This window comes from Sinocyclocheilus grahami, unplaced genomic scaffold (assembly GCF_001515645.1).
Source record: "Sinocyclocheilus grahami isolate Dianchi unplaced genomic scaffold, SAMN03320097.WGS_v1.1 scaffold126.1, whole genome shotgun sequence".
In the NCBI taxonomy this organism is placed as follows: domain Eukaryota; kingdom Metazoa; phylum Chordata; class Actinopteri; order Cypriniformes; family Cyprinidae; genus Sinocyclocheilus; species Sinocyclocheilus grahami.
In genome coordinates this window covers 2288236-2305870 of record NW_015505305.1, presented here as the reverse complement: position 1 = coordinate 2305870, position 17635 = coordinate 2288236, and the positions used below count along the sequence as shown (strand labels likewise).

The 17635-nt window shown below is 37.3% G+C and overlaps 1 protein-coding gene across 2 annotated transcripts in view; it reads right to left on the bottom strand.

The window, feature by feature from the left end:
* tfr1b (transferrin receptor 1b) overlaps window positions 1-16666 on the bottom strand; it is a 20784-nt gene extending 4118 nt beyond the window's left edge. The window contains exons 1-15 of one of the 2 annotated variants that reach the window (XM_016278899.1): window positions 16534-16666; window positions 13156-13205; window positions 12810-13032; window positions 12088-12259; window positions 11807-11944; window positions 8722-8809; window positions 8475-8603; window positions 8217-8315; window positions 3865-4004; window positions 3611-3771; window positions 3415-3531; window positions 3242-3327; window positions 3084-3147; window positions 199-328; window positions 4-94 (exon numbers count right to left, since the gene is read on the bottom strand). In XM_016278899.1, coding sequence (XP_016134385.1) covers window positions 4-94; window positions 199-328; window positions 3084-3147; window positions 3242-3327; window positions 3415-3531; window positions 3611-3771; window positions 3865-4004; window positions 8217-8315; window positions 8475-8603; window positions 8722-8809; window positions 11807-11944; window positions 12088-12259; window positions 12810-13032; window positions 13156-13205; window positions 16534-16573 — 1728 coding nt within the window. In that variant the 5' untranslated portion in view covers window positions 16574-16666. Of the gene's footprint in view, window positions 1-3; window positions 95-198; window positions 329-3083; window positions 3148-3241; window positions 3328-3414; window positions 3532-3610; window positions 3772-3864; window positions 4005-8216; window positions 8316-8474; window positions 8604-8721; window positions 8810-11806; window positions 11945-12087; window positions 12260-12809; window positions 13033-13155; window positions 13206-16469 lie in introns of both variants that reach the window. The other variant, XM_016278900.1, reaches the window with a different exon arrangement.
* Window positions 16667-17635: the final 969 nt, after the last annotated feature.

The following is a 17635-nucleotide window of genomic DNA, read 5'->3' as shown; positions in this document are numbered from 1 at the left end:
TACCGGAGGAGAGACAAAACTGAAAGACACGGATGGGATTCCAGACATGGCCAGAAAAGGATATGCACCATCATCCATCTGCATGGTTTTCAGACTGAGCACGAAAACAGATTCATGTGCATCATATCACCGCAGAAACAATCATGATTATATCGATATTTCCATCATTAAAACACAAATCAAAGCAGATTTACTCACAGTGGTGAAATAACACCACCATAACTCTGTAGAAGGCCTGAATTTGACCCAGGGCTTTTGACTTTTCCCAGGGTCTTCTGCAGAAGGGTGTGCAACAAAGGACTAGCAGAAGCTCTAAAGGAACCCACACCTGTAGATTAAAGAGAAACACATAAGATTTTCAAAGAATAGGGAGAAAAGTAGGAAATGGGAGTGGAAATGGAATGAGTGAAAACTCAAACTTGAGCACCACCAAATTTCCCAGGTGCACAGGCACTAATATGTACTTTTGTTAATGCAAACACAACAGATTTAAATTAAATTTTTTAATGAAGGAATTAAGATAGAATTACATTAATAGTGTATAAGATTCAAATAATAATTAAAAATATAGCCAGAAACCTCAATCATCAGGGGGCTGTTTCATAAAACAAGTTTACCAAATAAGCCAGGCTTATTTCAGTTAGTCTGACTTATTTTCAATTGATTTGGTTTCATAAAGCAAAATTACCATAGCTCAATCTCAGTCACTGTGGCAGCTTATGCTGGGAAACTAACCTGGTCCGGAGCAGGCTAACTGTCAGGCTAAGTGGAGTTCCTCTAACACTGACCAATAGGAACGCTTTGATATTACCACTGACTCTCTCACATACAATTAGTTGACTTTATTATTAGTCCAAAAATAAAAGTATACAGAAAATGCAACTTAAATAATCAAATAAATAAAAAATAGGCTACAACCAACTCTATTTAATGTATTGTGCCCAAAATGTAACGACATTTTTTTTTTCTTTTTTAAAGATATATGAAAACATTTTAACATGGTTGCTACTTGCACCCAGCAAGTTTCAGCAGTTTCTAGCCATGCAGCCTTTCTCTCAGGTTTTGACAGCTGTACGTTTTATGGTTATTAATAGAACATTAAACATTACAATCTAAAATTGCTCTTTAAAGCATTAAAAACACTAAATTAAAAGTTAAAACCACTGAACTAAAAATGAAAATAATAATAGGGATCCGACTACATTTTAACTGATAAGAGGAACACACATGAACTCATTTGAGATAGTAGGGCTGTATTAGCAGCTTACATTTGATTTACAGTTACTGCTATGATAAAAATTCATATATGTAGGATTCAAATTCTACATGCGTCACATTTAATGTCCAACAACAAATATTTTAGCAGAATGCATATTTTATTCAGAATTATTGCGCCATTATTCTATTGAGTTCCATCTGTTTAGCGCGCATGCGCACAGCAGCGCTCGTTCACTCGTGTAAGCCTCACCCACTCCTGACAGCAAAATGAAAAATATACTTGTGACGTGTCAGTTATGCACTGAGGAGAAAACAACATCTCAAATGCATTAAACAGCACAAATATCCGCTGTTTGCCATGATGGATCGATTTGATCCATGATCGACCTTAAGGGCTGCTTAAGAATAAGCGTGCACATCAAATTATCCTGACTCATTGAACCTGGATCGAATTAGTGAGATTGCGTTAACTTAAATGTTCGTTTATGAAACCACTTTAGTCCCGATTGATTTGTTAGGTTATTTCAAGTCAGGTTTTGGACTTTAATCCCCGCTTTTCTTAGCGTCTTTTATGAAACAGCCCCCAGGGTCCAATCACCAATGTCCCATGTGGAAGATTAAGAGATAAAAGTGCCACGTATCTCTTCCTATATGATGTGTTTTTACAGCAAAGTCCAAATCTTGGAATTTCCATTTGATATGGAAGGGTTTAATAAACAGAAATACATGCTATTCTGAAAAGGCACAACAGAGATAATTTATATGTAATTAGGTAACACTTTACAATAAGGATCATTAGTTAACATTAGTTAACTACTTAAGGTAACATGAACTAAGAATGAACAATACTTCTACAGCATTTATTAATCTTAGTTAATGTTAATTTCAACATTTACTAATGCATTATTAAAATCAAAAGTTGTGCTTGTTAACATTAGTTAATGCACTGTGAATTAACATGAACTAACAACGAATTACTGTATTTTCATTAATTAACTAACATTAACAAAGATGAATAAATAATGTAATAACTTTATTGTTCATTGTTTGTTAATTCATTAACTAACATTAACTAATGGAACCTTATTGTAAAGTGTTACCTGCATTTATTTATCTATTAGTCATAATGGGCCAGACCTAATAAATATATGGGCCAATTTTCACAAAATTGGGCACACATACTTGTTTTCACACAATGTACGACAATGTCCATTTTAATAATGGTTGGAAAATCAGATTTGAAGTTATTAACCAGTAAAATCTGACTACATACTGGCAGATATGTTTTATGTAGCCAATTCAGCTTTGTGTTACTTTATGTGCCAAGTTTCAACTTCCGATCATATGGTTATGCCATCACTAAGGATATTCAGTTGTATCACCCCTTATACAATAGGTGCAACTTTGACGCAACTTGGTGTGTGTCCTCAGAATGTCAGGGTCTGTGTTTCAAGTTCTGTTAAGGTTTGGAAAAAATTCATTTCTACTCCGTAGGGTTCCAGGGTTATGATACAAAATGCAAATTGCCTTATAATAGCGCCACGTAGTGCCGGCCAAATGTGTGTGTGCCCGAGTTGATCTGCATGTTTGGGACAATCCTGCCAAGCTTGGGGTCCCAACAATTTATGGTCTCTGATGCCCATATAATTTTATGCCAGACAAAGAAGAGGAAGAGGAGGATGAGAAGGAAAAGTCTTAACTAGAAATATAAGTGATACTACTTGGAACCATAACACATTATTCATTTATCGAGACAACCCTAGTAGATACAGTATATGAGTCATTTTTTTGTCATTTACAAAAACTGTAATTGGATGAACAAAAGGCTATAATAAATGTTTGTCACTTGAACACAGTAAACTTACCAGTAACAACACCATCCAAACTGATGTAAGTAAAGGCTTTTCTGTCCAGTGATGCCCAGTATCCCTGAATAGCAAAAGACAGCACATTACAACACCGGCATTTCAATTCACACTATGTGTAATTATTCAAGCCAAGCACAGATGATCAGCACACAAACCTCAAGCCATTCAGTCACTCCGATGTTACCAAAATCCCCTGCAGTCCAGCTGGCAAACACAATGCTTCTTTTGGGTCTGAAACCATCTATGGTGAAGAGGATGAGGAGTGAGTGCATGCCACAACAATAAACCCTCAGGCTGCATTTAAAAACACAGGCACGTAAGGACATACCTTTCTTCAACTCTGTGAACGCACTCGCAAGCTCCAGCAGAAGAGTAGTGCCAACTGTAGACTTGGCATATCCCAAGCTCAAGGAGTCCCTCTGCGCTCCAATCACAACATAACGATCTACCGGATTCACACCACCACAGTTAGATCACAGATATTTTGTTCTATAAACATGTTTAAGCAAAATGTACAAACTCACCAGGGTCCACGTATCCTTTGATGACTCCAAACACATTATGGATCTTGGTGTCGGCAAGATTATTATTGACTACTACGGTTACGCTGTCATTCTCTCTTCCCAACTTGTAACTGTGCAATTCACCCTTAAATCTATCAGGAGCATTATCTCCTCCCATTTTTCTGAGAGAAATTTGAGAATACCAATTAAGCTTTTTGTTTCTCAAAACAGGTTTTAAAAAAAATTATCAAGGTAAACCAAAACATATAACATACGTAAAGATTGCTTGTGCCATGTTAGCAGTGATGGTTTGGGCGAGTATTCCTGGAAGACCAGAGGACTTGGCAGGAGGAAACTGTGTGTGATTAAAAGATGGGAATCCTGGGGTGTAAGGATCACCTGATCCCAGGTGGACCTGTAATTAAGGACCGGAATATGTAAATAAATGTGATTGTTAAATAAATTTTTAATATTCAGTTCAAAATGTCACAGGTAGGGGGGTGTGCCATATCATACAGTCAACGATAATACCAGTTAAAATTTTTACATGATAAAAAGAAGTGTCATATCGCGATATCAATGATATAGCGACGCGATGACGTATGGCACATTTACATTCCCTAGCACGCACAACAACACCACCACCACCACAAACAAACCTAATAGGTGTGTTCGACTTGAAGCAGCGCTGCGCAGACTGATCGGTGTATGACAACAAATTTTCGTGAGAGTGGTTCTAGAGCATATTCGAGCGCACACTCTTAAGTTACTCTTGCGGTATTTTGACATCATACACCAATCGCGATCGGTCTGCTTCAAGTCGAACACACAGTTGCTGCTGCCACCCTATGACAATAGATTTACACTTCGAATTAGGTAGTCTGTCATCGATGACAGTAGTTCATCGGAAAAGGATGGAAAATGCCCTTCATTTCGCTTGCACTAATAAATGCTGCTGCCTACCAGCTGCAATCACCAATAAAACGTTGTTCCATATTTTTTTCTATATAGTCATAAATATCATTATCGCAATTATTCTTGAAATATCGTGATATAATTTTGAGGCTGTATTGCCCACCCCTAGTCACAGGTACTGATTTTTAATGAATCATACGAGTAGGGATGTAACATTGCACCCCGAGCCATTTGAAAATCCATGCAAATATGTGATGACTCAAATCGGTTGAGATGTTAAACGAATCACGAAACAGTTGAGGGTGGGAGTTTATATGAATGCATCTCTGAGGGGAACTGACTGTCTTAAGAAAAGTTTTAAGATGATATTTTCTTTTTATCTTATCTCTGTATAATAAATATTAAAGGGGTCATATGATGCGATTTCATTTTTTCCTTTCTCTTTGGAGTGTTACAAGCTCTTGGTGCATAAAGAAGATCTGTAAATTTGCAAAGACTAAAGTCTCAAATCCAAAGAGATATTCTTTGTAAAAGTTAAGAGTCAGCCACACCCCCCTAAAACAGCTCGTTCAACACGCCCCCACATATCTACCTCACTATGTGGGAAGATTTGCATAACGCCACCCAAATGTTCACGCAAAGAAAGAAGGCGTAACTTTTATTCTCGCTGTAGTATTGTTGTTGCTGCCGCCGCCATGTCCTGCAGATGCTGTGTGTTTCGTTGTGAAAGCGAAACTACTTTGTTTGGTCTTCCAAAAGAGGACGATATCGCTTCGTCATGCCTGGAGCTGATCTGTGCTGGTCGCTGAGGGAATACTTCAACTTAGTGCTGTGGATCGCCGGATTGGCTTTCATCGTTTTCCCCGCTCCTTCGCCGGGACCGCCATTCTCGACCCCGCCGCCTCACCCTCACTCTCTCAGCTCACGCTAAGCCGGGGGTTTCGCTCACGCTAGGCCGCTGTGTTTTTCGTTGTGAAAGCGAAACTACTTTGTTTGGTCTTCCAAAAGAGGACGATATCCACTTCGTCATGCTTAGAGCTGATCTGTGCTGGTCGCTGAGGGAATACTTAAACTTAGTGCTGTGAATCGCCGGCACATTTTATGGAGGACTGTTTACTGATCCTGGGAGAGTAGACTACAATGACGGCTGTTCTGACTCACAGTCTGTAAGTACGTTTTCTTTTATCATTTGCCACTGATGATTCAAACGATAGTTTTGGGCAGTGTGTAGTAGCACTTGTTGTTTGTCATTTCTCTGATCACAAATGCAGACAGGGTTATATGTTTATGCGGCACGATGCAAAGCAACGCAACCCGTAAAAAGACAGTATAAGTCATTATAATCAGTAATTATGTCCCCACTGAATGCAACAAATGCCTCGTTTGTAATGGGTTTTAATGTTTTTGTGTCGTCACTCCGGCTGGGACACGCCATCACAGTATGGTGAGGGGCGTAACATTTCCGTTTCACGCTTGAGGTATTCGGCCAATCACAACGCACTGGATAGCTGGCCAATCACAGCACACCTCTCTTTTCAGATCGCTGAGCTTTGTAAAAATCGGCGCGTTTCAAAAAGGCGGGGCATAGAGGAGAAACAATAATGTACAGTATGTGGAAAATAATGTTTTTTTAACTTTAAACCGGATAAACACATTTCATTACACCAAATACACAAAATAATGTTCTTTTTAGCAGCATCATATGACCCCTTTAAAGTAGTGTTTATAAGCAGCATTGCTGTGTTTACAGTGGTAACCAAAGAAACGCTGTATTGCTGCAGTTTCATAAGCGTCACCTGCTGACAGAGAATGATTTTGCATTTTCATTCAGCCCGTCTGCTGTTTTTTTTTCGTGCAGATGTTTTATGTAGCATATTTTCACAAAACTAAAGTCAGCTCATTCTGTTTTTGCTTCAAATTTCAAGATTATACAATCTAATTTAGTTTAAAACTCCTCATGCTGCATGTACAGTATCTCACATAAGTGAGTACACCCCTCACATTTTTGTAAATATTTTATTATATCTTTTCATGTGACAACACTGAAGAAATGGCACTTTGCTACAATGTAAAGTAGTGAGTGTACAACTTGTATAACAGTGTAAATTTGCTGTCCCCTCAAAATAACTCAACACACAGCCATTAATGTCTAAACCGCTGGCCACAAAAGTGAGTAAACCCCTAAGGGAAAATGTCCAAATTGGGCCCAATTAGCCACATCCCCGGTGTCATGTGACTCATTAGTGTTACAAGGTCTCAGGTGTGAATGGGGAGCAGGTGTGTTAAATTTGGTGTTATCGCTCTCACGCTCTCATACTGGTCACTGGAAGTTCAACATGGCACCTCATGGCAAAGAACTCTCTGAGGATCTGAAAAAAAGAATCGTTGCTCTACATAAAGATGGCGTAGGCTATAAAAAGATTGCCAAGACCCTGAAACTGAGCTGCAGCACGGTGGCCAAGACCATACAGCGGTTTAACAGGACAGGTTCCCCTCAGAACAGGCCTCGCCATGGTCGACCAAAGAAGTTGAGTGCACATGTTCAGCGTCAAATATAGAGGTTGTGTTTGGGAAATAGACATACAGTATGAGTGCTGCCAGCATTGCTGCAGAGGTTGAAGGGGCAGTCTGTCAGTGCTCAGACCATACACACTGCATCAAATTGGTCTGCATGGCTGTCGTCCCAGAAGGAAGCCTCTTCTAAAGATGATGCAGGCATCCTCAAACAGAAGGTGGAGGAGTGCAAGGTCCGTGATGTCGTGAGTGGAAGAGGACTCCAGTGGCAACCTGTGAAGCTCTGGTGAACTCCATGCCCAAGAGGGTTAAGGCAGTGCTGGAAAATAATGGTGGGCGGACAAAATATTGACACTTTGGGCCCAATTTGGACATTTTCACTTAGGGGTTTACTCACTTTTGTGGCCAGCGGTTTAGACATTAATGGCTGTGTGATGAGTTATTTTGAGACAGCAGCAAATTTACACTGTTATACAAGCTGTACACTCACTACTTTACACTGTAGCATAGTGTCATTTCTTCAGTGTTGTCACATGAAAAGATATAATAAAATATTTACAAAAATGTAAGGGGTGTACTCACTTCTGTGAGATACTGTATGTAGCATCTTTGTTTGGACTGTGATTACAGTGACTGCCTCTAATTTTAAATGGAAATAGCACAGGCAAACCCTTAAATTGTTTATATGAAGAGATTTATTTTATTTGTATTATTTATTTATTTGATTTAGGGTTTGTTTTAAAATTCTCATTTAGTTTTGTTTTTTGACATTTCAATTTCACAAAGAAATGTGCAGCCTTTTGTCCAAGCAATAATAAAAGGACACCTTTTCATTTAAATTTGTCTTAAAAAAAAACAATTGTGAGAAAACCGTATCGTGAAATCAGTATTGTGAATCGTATCGCATCGTGAGTTGAGTGAATCGTTACATCCCTACATAGGAGTCAACATTTAATCCCTTTTTTCAAATTTAGAAATTGCCTTTGCCTTCATCTTAAAAAAAGTATATATATATATATATATATATATATATATATACATAAAATATTTATATTATAAAATAATATTAAGTAAATAAATTGCATTTTAATCTATCAATTAAAAAATTATTAAAAAGCTAAATATAGCAGCTCAACTCAAAATCAATATAAACAAACTCAACTCAAACATATGAATATCATTCTTTGTCATAACTTACATGACCATAGAGATCAGTTTCCCCAGATATTGTTTTATAGTCAGCTGTGTCTGGGTAGATCAGAGCTGCTATGGCACCCATTTTAGCTGCATTCATAACCTACAGTGGTGACAAACATAATTGGATCAGCACTAGCAAAAAGTACCAGATAGTTACTATTAATAGAGTTGGACACAAATGGTCATGAGTCTCTAAGAAAACACTACTGTATATAGTCAGAAGGAAGATGAACGTTTTGATCTGTTACTCAAAAATCACCTTCTGTGCCATGCTGATTTTTCCAGCTCTCATCAGTACAACAGATCCATTTAGACTCAGTCTGTATGTTTCATTCTGCACAGTCTCCAAGTCAGAAAGCTGACCATAGTTGGCGTACACCACTCTGCCCTGTAAAAATAATTGTTTTGAGAATGCAAATAATGAAACTACAAAGTAGGCTGACTAACAAAAGAAAAAGACAAGACAGAAAGGCAGGTGTTTCCTGCAGGGGAAGAGGAAGGCTCACCTCTTTACGTCCTGTTTCACTGTAAGCCAGGAACCCATCTGGACTTCCGATATCCTCTGACCCAAATAACACTTTGTTTGGTTTGGACCTGTTACAGTTAAATACAGTCCAAATTACAAATAACATATCCAAAGAAAAAGGTTAAAACCATGATTGCATTTGCAAAAGGTGCTTTAGTGCGTTGTCATGTGGAGTTTACGGTCTTCAGAGAGGTTTTAGAATGTTATGCATTTGTTAGCATGTCCCTATGTTTTATTGTGTTCAGAGAGGGTTTTGGCATATTATGCATTTGCTAGTGTGTCGCTATGCAGCTTTTTTGTGCTCAGAGTGGTTTTTAGCTGTTATACACTTGTTAGCATGCTGAATTAAGCCCAAAGTATACTTTCGCAAATACGCGGGAAAAAAAAGGATACGCGAATTTCGTCATTAGAATAGTAAGCGCACCACAAGATTTTTGTAACCACGCATACTTTATATGCGCAGGTTTCACATGCGCATTGAATTTGTTTTGCACTAATCAGTTGTTCCACAAGGTGGCATCACTGGCCCGGGCCGCTGTTTCAAACTAGAGACGGAACATCAACTAAAACAAAATAGTGGAGACTGCAACAACAATAGAGGGCAAGTGACAAGTGCTTTTGAGAGAGGGTTATGGAAGAGTTTTAGTTTAAAGGGGTCCTATTATGCTCTTTTACAAAGTCTTGATTTTGTTTTGTGGGTGTACTAGAACAGGCTCTCATACTATGTTGTTCGAAAAACATTATTTTTCATACTTTCGCAAATACGCGGGAAAAAAAAAGGATACGCGAATTTCGTCATTAGAATAGTAAGCGCACCACAAGATTTCACATGCGCATTGAATTTGTTTTGCACTAATCAGTTGTTCCACAAGGTGGCATCACTGGCCCGGGCCGCTGTTTCAAACTAGAGACGGAACATCAACTAAAACAAAATAGTGGAGACTGCAACAACAATAGAGGGCAAGTGACAAGTGCTTTTGAGAGAGGGTTATGGAAGAGTTTTAGTTTAAAGGGGTCCTATTATGCTCTTTTACAAAGTCTTGATTTTGTTTTGTGGGTGTACTAGAACAGGCTCTCATACTAGGTTGTTCGAAAAACATTATTTTTCACATATTTTACATCATTACAACACCTCTCTCCCCAGTCTGGCATGAACGGCTTAAATAGTTCCTGTATCAAATGAAGGCCCGCCTTCTGAAATACGAAATGTGCTGTGATTGGTTAGCTGGGCCAGTGTGTATTATGACTGGCACCACTCTGCGCCTGGTCGGGAAATGTCATGTCCCTTACCATAGCCGCCTGCGAGCTTCAGTGTAAATATTGCGTCAAAATCAAATCAATTTAAGCGCAATTTAAACCCGGATGATTGTAATCACTCTAAGTTTGTCTGCCTTGGGAAAGCTAGCGTGTCGCCGACATAGTGATAACACTCGTTGCCTTCTCTAGTGCAGCTCGACTAGGTCTCGTCCCATTCGTCGATATTTGTGAAAATATGCATTGTAGTCCAAACGAGTCATTCATTGTAGTTTTTGAAAAATGATCTCTGTTAAATAAAATATCTCCTTTTGAATTGGACTTTGAGCTTTGCAGATCTTTTTTAATGCTCAAACATCAACATTACAGACTAACTGAAAAAGTGAAAAAGCATAATAGGACCCCTTGAAAAGAGTACAAAGACATTTTTATAGGTCATAACTTCTGTAGAACAATAGAACAGATATTGGACAAAAAATGAAGCTTTCTAGAGCATCGAGCACGTCGACCGCTTGCGTTCGCGCACTGTCATATCGAGTATACTTTGAAAGGTTACGCGTGTACACGTAAAAAACGGAAGTATTTTTTGGGCTTTTTGTTTTTACTGTGTTCAGAGATGTTTTTAGTGTGTTATGTGCAAATTGGTATTACTATGTGTTTTTTATTGGATTCAGTGTGGTTTTAGTGTGTTATATGATTGTAAGCATGTTGCTATGCAGGTTTTCTAGTGTTCGAACAGTTTTTAGCACGTTATGTATTTGTAAGCGTCTTGCTATTTGGTTTTTACTGTGTTCAGAGTTTCTTTAAGCTGTGTCTCATTTAGAAGGATGCACCCTCCGGGAGGGGAGGTCGAATCCTCTGGAGGTCGCATCCTCTGTAGGATGCATATACGAAGTGTCCTCAACCTAGAATTAAACGAGACGGCCTTCGTAGGACAGGCGGAGAAGGAAACCGGAAGTATCACGTTGCTATGCCAACACATTTAGAGCATCGTTGCGCTCTCACACTACTTAAATGAAGGAAAATTATTTCTAAATTTGGAAAGTAATTTAAAAAAAAAATGGTTTTACTTGTTTCATTTTGTTCAATGTTTGAGGAGCTGCAGCATACATACAGCAGGCATCTATTAGAGAAAAAAAGGAGGAGGTTATTAAAAACAAAGTTTATCCGTTTTTACCGAGGCGAATTAAGGTAAGTTGTAAACACCACATCTGCGCTTGTGTGTATGTTACATCTGCCGGCGCCGGCATTTTTCAAATTAACAACGGTTGTTCACGGCGACGCAAAGAATTGTGGGTTATCTGTAGCAGCGAAGGATACACCTCATGCATCCTCCGAATTCCTGTGAAAGAAGGTCGCATTCGAAGGTCGCATTCGGAGTGTCCTACTTGCTTTTCTGAAATGAGACAGCCTCGATGACGTATGCAGCCTTCGAATGCGACCTCCGGAGGACGCAGCCTTCTAAATGAGACACAGCTTTTGTCTGTTAAATGCTTGTTAGCATGTTGCTAATATGTGTTTTATGGTGTTCAGAATGGTTTTTAGGGTTATGCACTTGTTAGAATGTTGCTATACGGTTTTTACTGTGTTCAGATAGGTTTCTTAGAGTGTTACACACTTGTTAGCATGCTGCTATTTTATTGCATTCATAGATGTGCTATGAACAGCTCAGAACACCTTAGCGCTTGTGCAGCAACATGCTAACATGCACTTAACGCTCTAAGGTGTTCTGAGCTGTTTTAGAGTGCTGCTATGCAGTTACTGAGGTGTTTTGAGAGGTTTTATTTTGCTGTAATGTAGCTGATACTGACTTGTCAGGATACTGTAGCTTCACAAAGTGTTCATCAACCCAGGGGTCCATATTCAGTTGCTTGAAAATATCATGGATATTATCAGCTAACTTGTTATCTACAAATGATCCTGCTTTACGGTCACTCTGGGAAAACTCGCTTGATGGAAGAGGAACAGAAAATCAGAGAAGTTCAATAACAGATGTGTAATTTCAGTTTAGCAATCACAATTTTAATTTAATTTTAATGTTTAAACCGACAATTCTCACAATGAGCAATAATATTTGATGATTTACAGTTACCTTAATTTCTCTTCAATGGCTTTAGATGACAGTTTATCATTCAGAAGTCTAACAAGGCTACTCCAATCCAAAGAAGGTGAATAATTCAGCGGAACTTCTTGAATAGGTGGAACTGTCGAAGAGCAGGGAGCCAAGTCAGACTTACGGTGGATAGAGTATCCGATGAGTAAACCTGGGACATGGAAAAAGTAAAAGGACAACTATGAGTGTCGTTTCTCACATGAGCAGTAGAAACTGAGAACATTTCCTAAAAACAACTTATTACATGGCTCATTAAAAAACTTAATTTTGTTTGATCACTCACAGGGGTCAAGCATTTTTTTAAACTGACCATTGTCCCTGGCAACCAATTTAATATCTCTTCTAACATAAAATAATTTCTACTCTTATCTATATTTTTTGCAAATTTTTTTATTTGCATTTCTTTATATTTACATGGCCCTATGATTTCCACAATGATGACAGAATTGCAGAATGGATCCGTTTCAGTAATGAAATGGAATTTACAGTATAATGTAGAATGTCACAGAATATGGCAAAATTTGGATGAATTTAATCAAATTGTGACATGCAAAAAAAAGAAAAAAGACCGCCATTTAAATATGAAAACACAGAATTTGGGAAAAAATTAAATAGGGTCATAAAATTATTATATTATTACATAATAATGACTGCATGATATTTATTCAGATATAGTAAAAAACGGAATAAAAAACACTCACCTACACAAAAGATGACCAGCACTCCACCCACCCAAACCAGAATCCTCCACCTGTTCCTTGGCCTAGAATGACTGGGTCTTGTGTACGTGTCATGTTGCACGGGTCCTTGTTCGGTTCCATCCATTTCCTCCTCACCATCTACAGAAAGCTTCACCTCCACACGGCTGCTCTCTTCATCAGGATTCTGAGATTGACTGAACCGGGTATACGAGCGACTGTTTACCTATTAACAGAGGGGGGAAAAATTTGGCTCCAAGTTCCAGAGAAATATATACAGTATATATTTAAAGTACTTAAAATGTCAAAAATGTTTTAAGACAACTAGTTTGTCAAAAACAGAACTTACTATTCTCGAAAACTTCATTTTGGCCTGATCAATTGTTCCTGCCATGGAATCTGAAATGGAAGAGATATAAAATATCTTTAGCAACAAAGTTTCTCACAAGCTCCTGCTCAGACGAAGTGCTCTTTTTGAAGCCTCTGAATTCATAAACACAGCCCTCCTTGTTCAAAGTCCAAAAATGTTTTTATCCACTGAAACAAATGAGTAGTCTTTTGATTCGTTGAACTCCGTCCAAAACCCAGCGCTGCCCTCTATAGTGGCTCCACAGCTAGTTAAAGCAGTGATAAAAATCAATACGGAGATTATATAATGTTGATAATGCGACATGCACCACAAACATTTACTAATTGTGAAATACTGTGTACTTTAAATCTAGTGGCCCACTAAAGGATTTACACTAAACTGACTAAAAAAAAACATTGAAACGGTTCATCAAAACAGTTGTGTTGCTGGTAGGGCTGGACAATATGGCCAAAATTTATATCATGATATATTTCTTAATTTCGGTCGATACAATATAATTCCGATATCGATATGAACACTATTAAAAAAAAAGCCTCATAAAAACGGCCAAGAACACCCACAACAGATGTCTATACATAAAAACTTCTGAAAAATGAAATTTCCAGGTCTATGAAACCTCCTATAAAACTATGTAATATTTAAGAAAAAAAAAACAGCACAAATAAATTAATGTTTACCTTACATCAAACTATAGGCTAACATACCAGTCAAAAGTTTTTTGAACAGTAAGATTTTTAATGTTTTTTAAAGAATTCTCTTCTGCTCACCAAGCCTGCATTTATTTGATCCAAAATACAGCAAAAACAGTAACATTTTGAAATATTTTTACTATTTAAAATAACTGTTTTCTATTTGAAAATATTTTAAAATGTGATTTATTCCTGTGATTTCAAAGCTGAATTTTTAGCATCATTACTCCACATGATCACATGATCCTTCAGAAATCATTCTAATATGCTTATTTGCTGCTCAAAAACATTTATTATGTTGAAAACAAAGGAGTAGAATTTTTTCAGGTTTCTTTGATGAATAGGAAGTTCAGAAGAACAGCATTTATCTGAAATAGAAATCTTTTGTAACATTATAATCTTTTTGATCAATTTAAAGCATCCTTGCTAAATAAAAGTATTATAAATAAAATTGCAGCGCTAAATAAACTTTCTATAATTTCAAATAGAAAGCAGTTATTTTAAATAGTAAAAATAATTCAAAATGTTACTGTTTTTGCTGTACTTTGGATCAAATAAATGCAGCCTTGGTGAGCAGAAGATAATTCTTTAAAAAAAACATTACAAATCTTACTGTTAAAAAAACTTTTGACTGGTAGTGTAGGCTGATTATTCTTATAGATTTAAACAAATGTGCTTCAGCCAGGATAAAGAATATGAAAAGTGCTCGGAGTTGCTGCAGAAAACAAAAAAATTGAGTAACAACAAAAACATGTGGCTGGAGACAGACTTATAATTGAAAATGCAAATTCATTCTCTGCCAGCAAGAGATGCTTTTAGAGTGATAAAACTAGCGGTTTCCCCAGTAATGGCTGTAATCAAAGCAGTTCCGCTCATGAAAGCTGCTCTATCAGATAAAAATGAAAATGTCATCGAAACCTTTCTGAAGACAGTCGGTTCCCTTAAGAGATGCATTCATTTAAAACACCTGCGCTGCGTTTTCATTTTGAAACGTGCAGTGCTCATGTTCATTCAACGAAATCAAACGCCACAAATAAATCAATGCATGGGAAACACTGTATATTGAAATATCGGGAATGCGTTTCAAAATCACATCACCTTTATTGAAAAAAATTATATCGCGATGCATACTGATATTGAATTATTGTCCAGCCCTAGCTGCTGGACATATTTCCCCATAATGTCATTTTGAGGTTTATTATATCCTTTTCTGCATTCCACTGGTTAAACTAATGTTTGAATTACAAAAAAAACGTGTTGCGTTAAAGGAAGTGTTTGTGTGAGCAGTTAGAGGAACTTCCTACTAATTCACCCAACAGAACAATTGGCGGCTTTTTCAGTCTTGCTGCAACGCTACAATGGCATGCAGTTTCACTGGACAGTTTATCAGTTAAGACTTGCTTGAAACAATAAGGCCCAATGATTGAGTCAGGACATTCTGAATAAAGAAAACTATTTGAGATGAACAAAAAACTAACGCAACATTTGTCTTATTTTAGATTGTGCCGTTGATGACGCCCAATCAATCCGAGATAATACTTCAAGGTTCCTGAACACAAACCAGCATTTATCATGTTTCAACACAAAACAATCTTGAACAGGAAAACAAATACACGCATATACTTTTGAAATTCCAATCTTCTTCCTGCAAACTAAAGTCAGGCCTGATTCATTTATTCTGCAAGCAAAGGGATCTAATAACAGGGCGGATAATGAGATAAAGCAAAAAATACTTATTTGTTAGATATGTAATATCAATATGTCGGCCCCAACGAATAGAAACACCTTATTGTTGAGCCCTGCAAACATAAATGCAGTTCAAGCTCGATTAAACATGGATGAATGAAGATCTTTTCCCTTAAATACCCAGAGCTCATCACTGAAGAGGAGCGTGCTGTGACTGATGAAGACCATGTGAGAGTCACAACCAGCATCAGACACTGATATGGAAGCTGGTCCATAATGATTTTTATTGTAAATCAGGTTACAAACCACTTCTAGCAGAGCACTGAGAACTAACAGAATTACAAAATAACTGTTTTAATGTAACTGAACACATGGTTACAAGGAAGTACATTTTACAGCAAGGACGAATACCAACATAATTATTTTTATTTGTTATCTGTTAAGTAGTTAAAAGGTTAATATATATATATAAATAGAAAGCAAAAAATATTTATTCCTAACCTAACTCTTTAGAGAACACTTGAAGGTCAAAGATCTTAAACACTTCCTGTTCACATGCACGTGGCACAGAAATCGAATTCGTCCTTTATCATCATCGACTTTCTTATTTTCAAGAGAAAAAATAATAGAAAACAAGCCTTAGCACAGATAATACTCAATTCAGAACATGCCATGCCAAGGTAGACCTTCATATTACATAAAATACCAAAATATATGCATTTCCGCCAACTCAATTATCTGCAAGGTGACCGTCTATGGATCTCTCTAGATTTAACCACATAAGTAATGTGCATGTAAACTTATTTATTAACCCAATGCATGGCATGAAGTTCATTGAAAGTGCGTGACATTATCATTGAGCTGTCACATTGCAGGCCATCCTGCTAATTCATAAAAAATAAAACGCAAAGTTCTTACTTTGAAATGGCAAAACTGCTCCTTTAAATTATTCTTCCTCTTTTGTGTGTATAGTTGTCAGTACCTGAAAATGCGAATTTGGGTGTCTTTAATGTTGTCCACATGCGCTCGCTCGCCACAGCCACCGATGAGTCTGCACGTACGCACGCACGCACACACACTACACGCAAATGCGCGCGGAACTCAACGTCACTTCCTCGCTTCCTGGGCGCTGCTGCCATAGATGTGTATAGATGCCGCATTCGGGGCTTCTAGTGCAGGTCAGTTTCATCTGTAAATACTCGTTTTGTCTTTATTAACGTAGTTAAGTGTTAAACTGCTAGTATTTGTTGGGCTATTAGTAGCACCATTCAGAATACTGTGCTAAAGGACATCAATATCGATTGTAAAGTTACATTAATAAATGTAGCAGAGTCAGATATTCACATGGATTTATTGTACAGGGAGGGAGGGAGCTAGAGCAGACAGCAACACAAAAGTAATAGCCTAGGAGTAACAGGCTCACAGCCTAATAATTCAATAGTGTATTAGACTTTTTCAACAAATATATTGTACTAATTTGGACATTTAGGCACTTTAGAAATTGTGTTTTAATACCCTACCAGTCAAAAGGTTTTGATCTTGATCTGCTTACCAAGCCTGCATTTATCTGATCCAAAATACAGCAAAAACTGTAATATTGTGAAATATTTTTATTAAAGGGTAATTTATTACTGTGATGTAAAGCTGAATTTTCAGCATCATTACTCCAGTCTTCAGTGTCACATGATATCTTCCGATATCATTCTAATATGCTGATTTGCTGCTCAAAAAACATTTATTATTATTATTATGTTGAAAACAGATTCGATTTTTTTTCAGGTTTCTTTGATGAATAGAAAGTTCAGAAGGACAGCATGTATCTGAAATCAGAAATATACTGACACCACACTTTTGGTATAGTCCATGGGTCATGGGTTACATGGGTTACAAACGCTTTTTATTTCAGATAAATGCTGATCTTTGGATCTTTTTATTCATCAAAGAATCCTGATGTACTCAACTGTTTTAAATATTGATAATAGTAATAATAACAAATATTTTTCTTGAACAGCAAATGGGCATATTAGAATGATTTCTGAAGGATCATGTGACACTGAAGACTGAAGTAACGATGCTGAAAATTC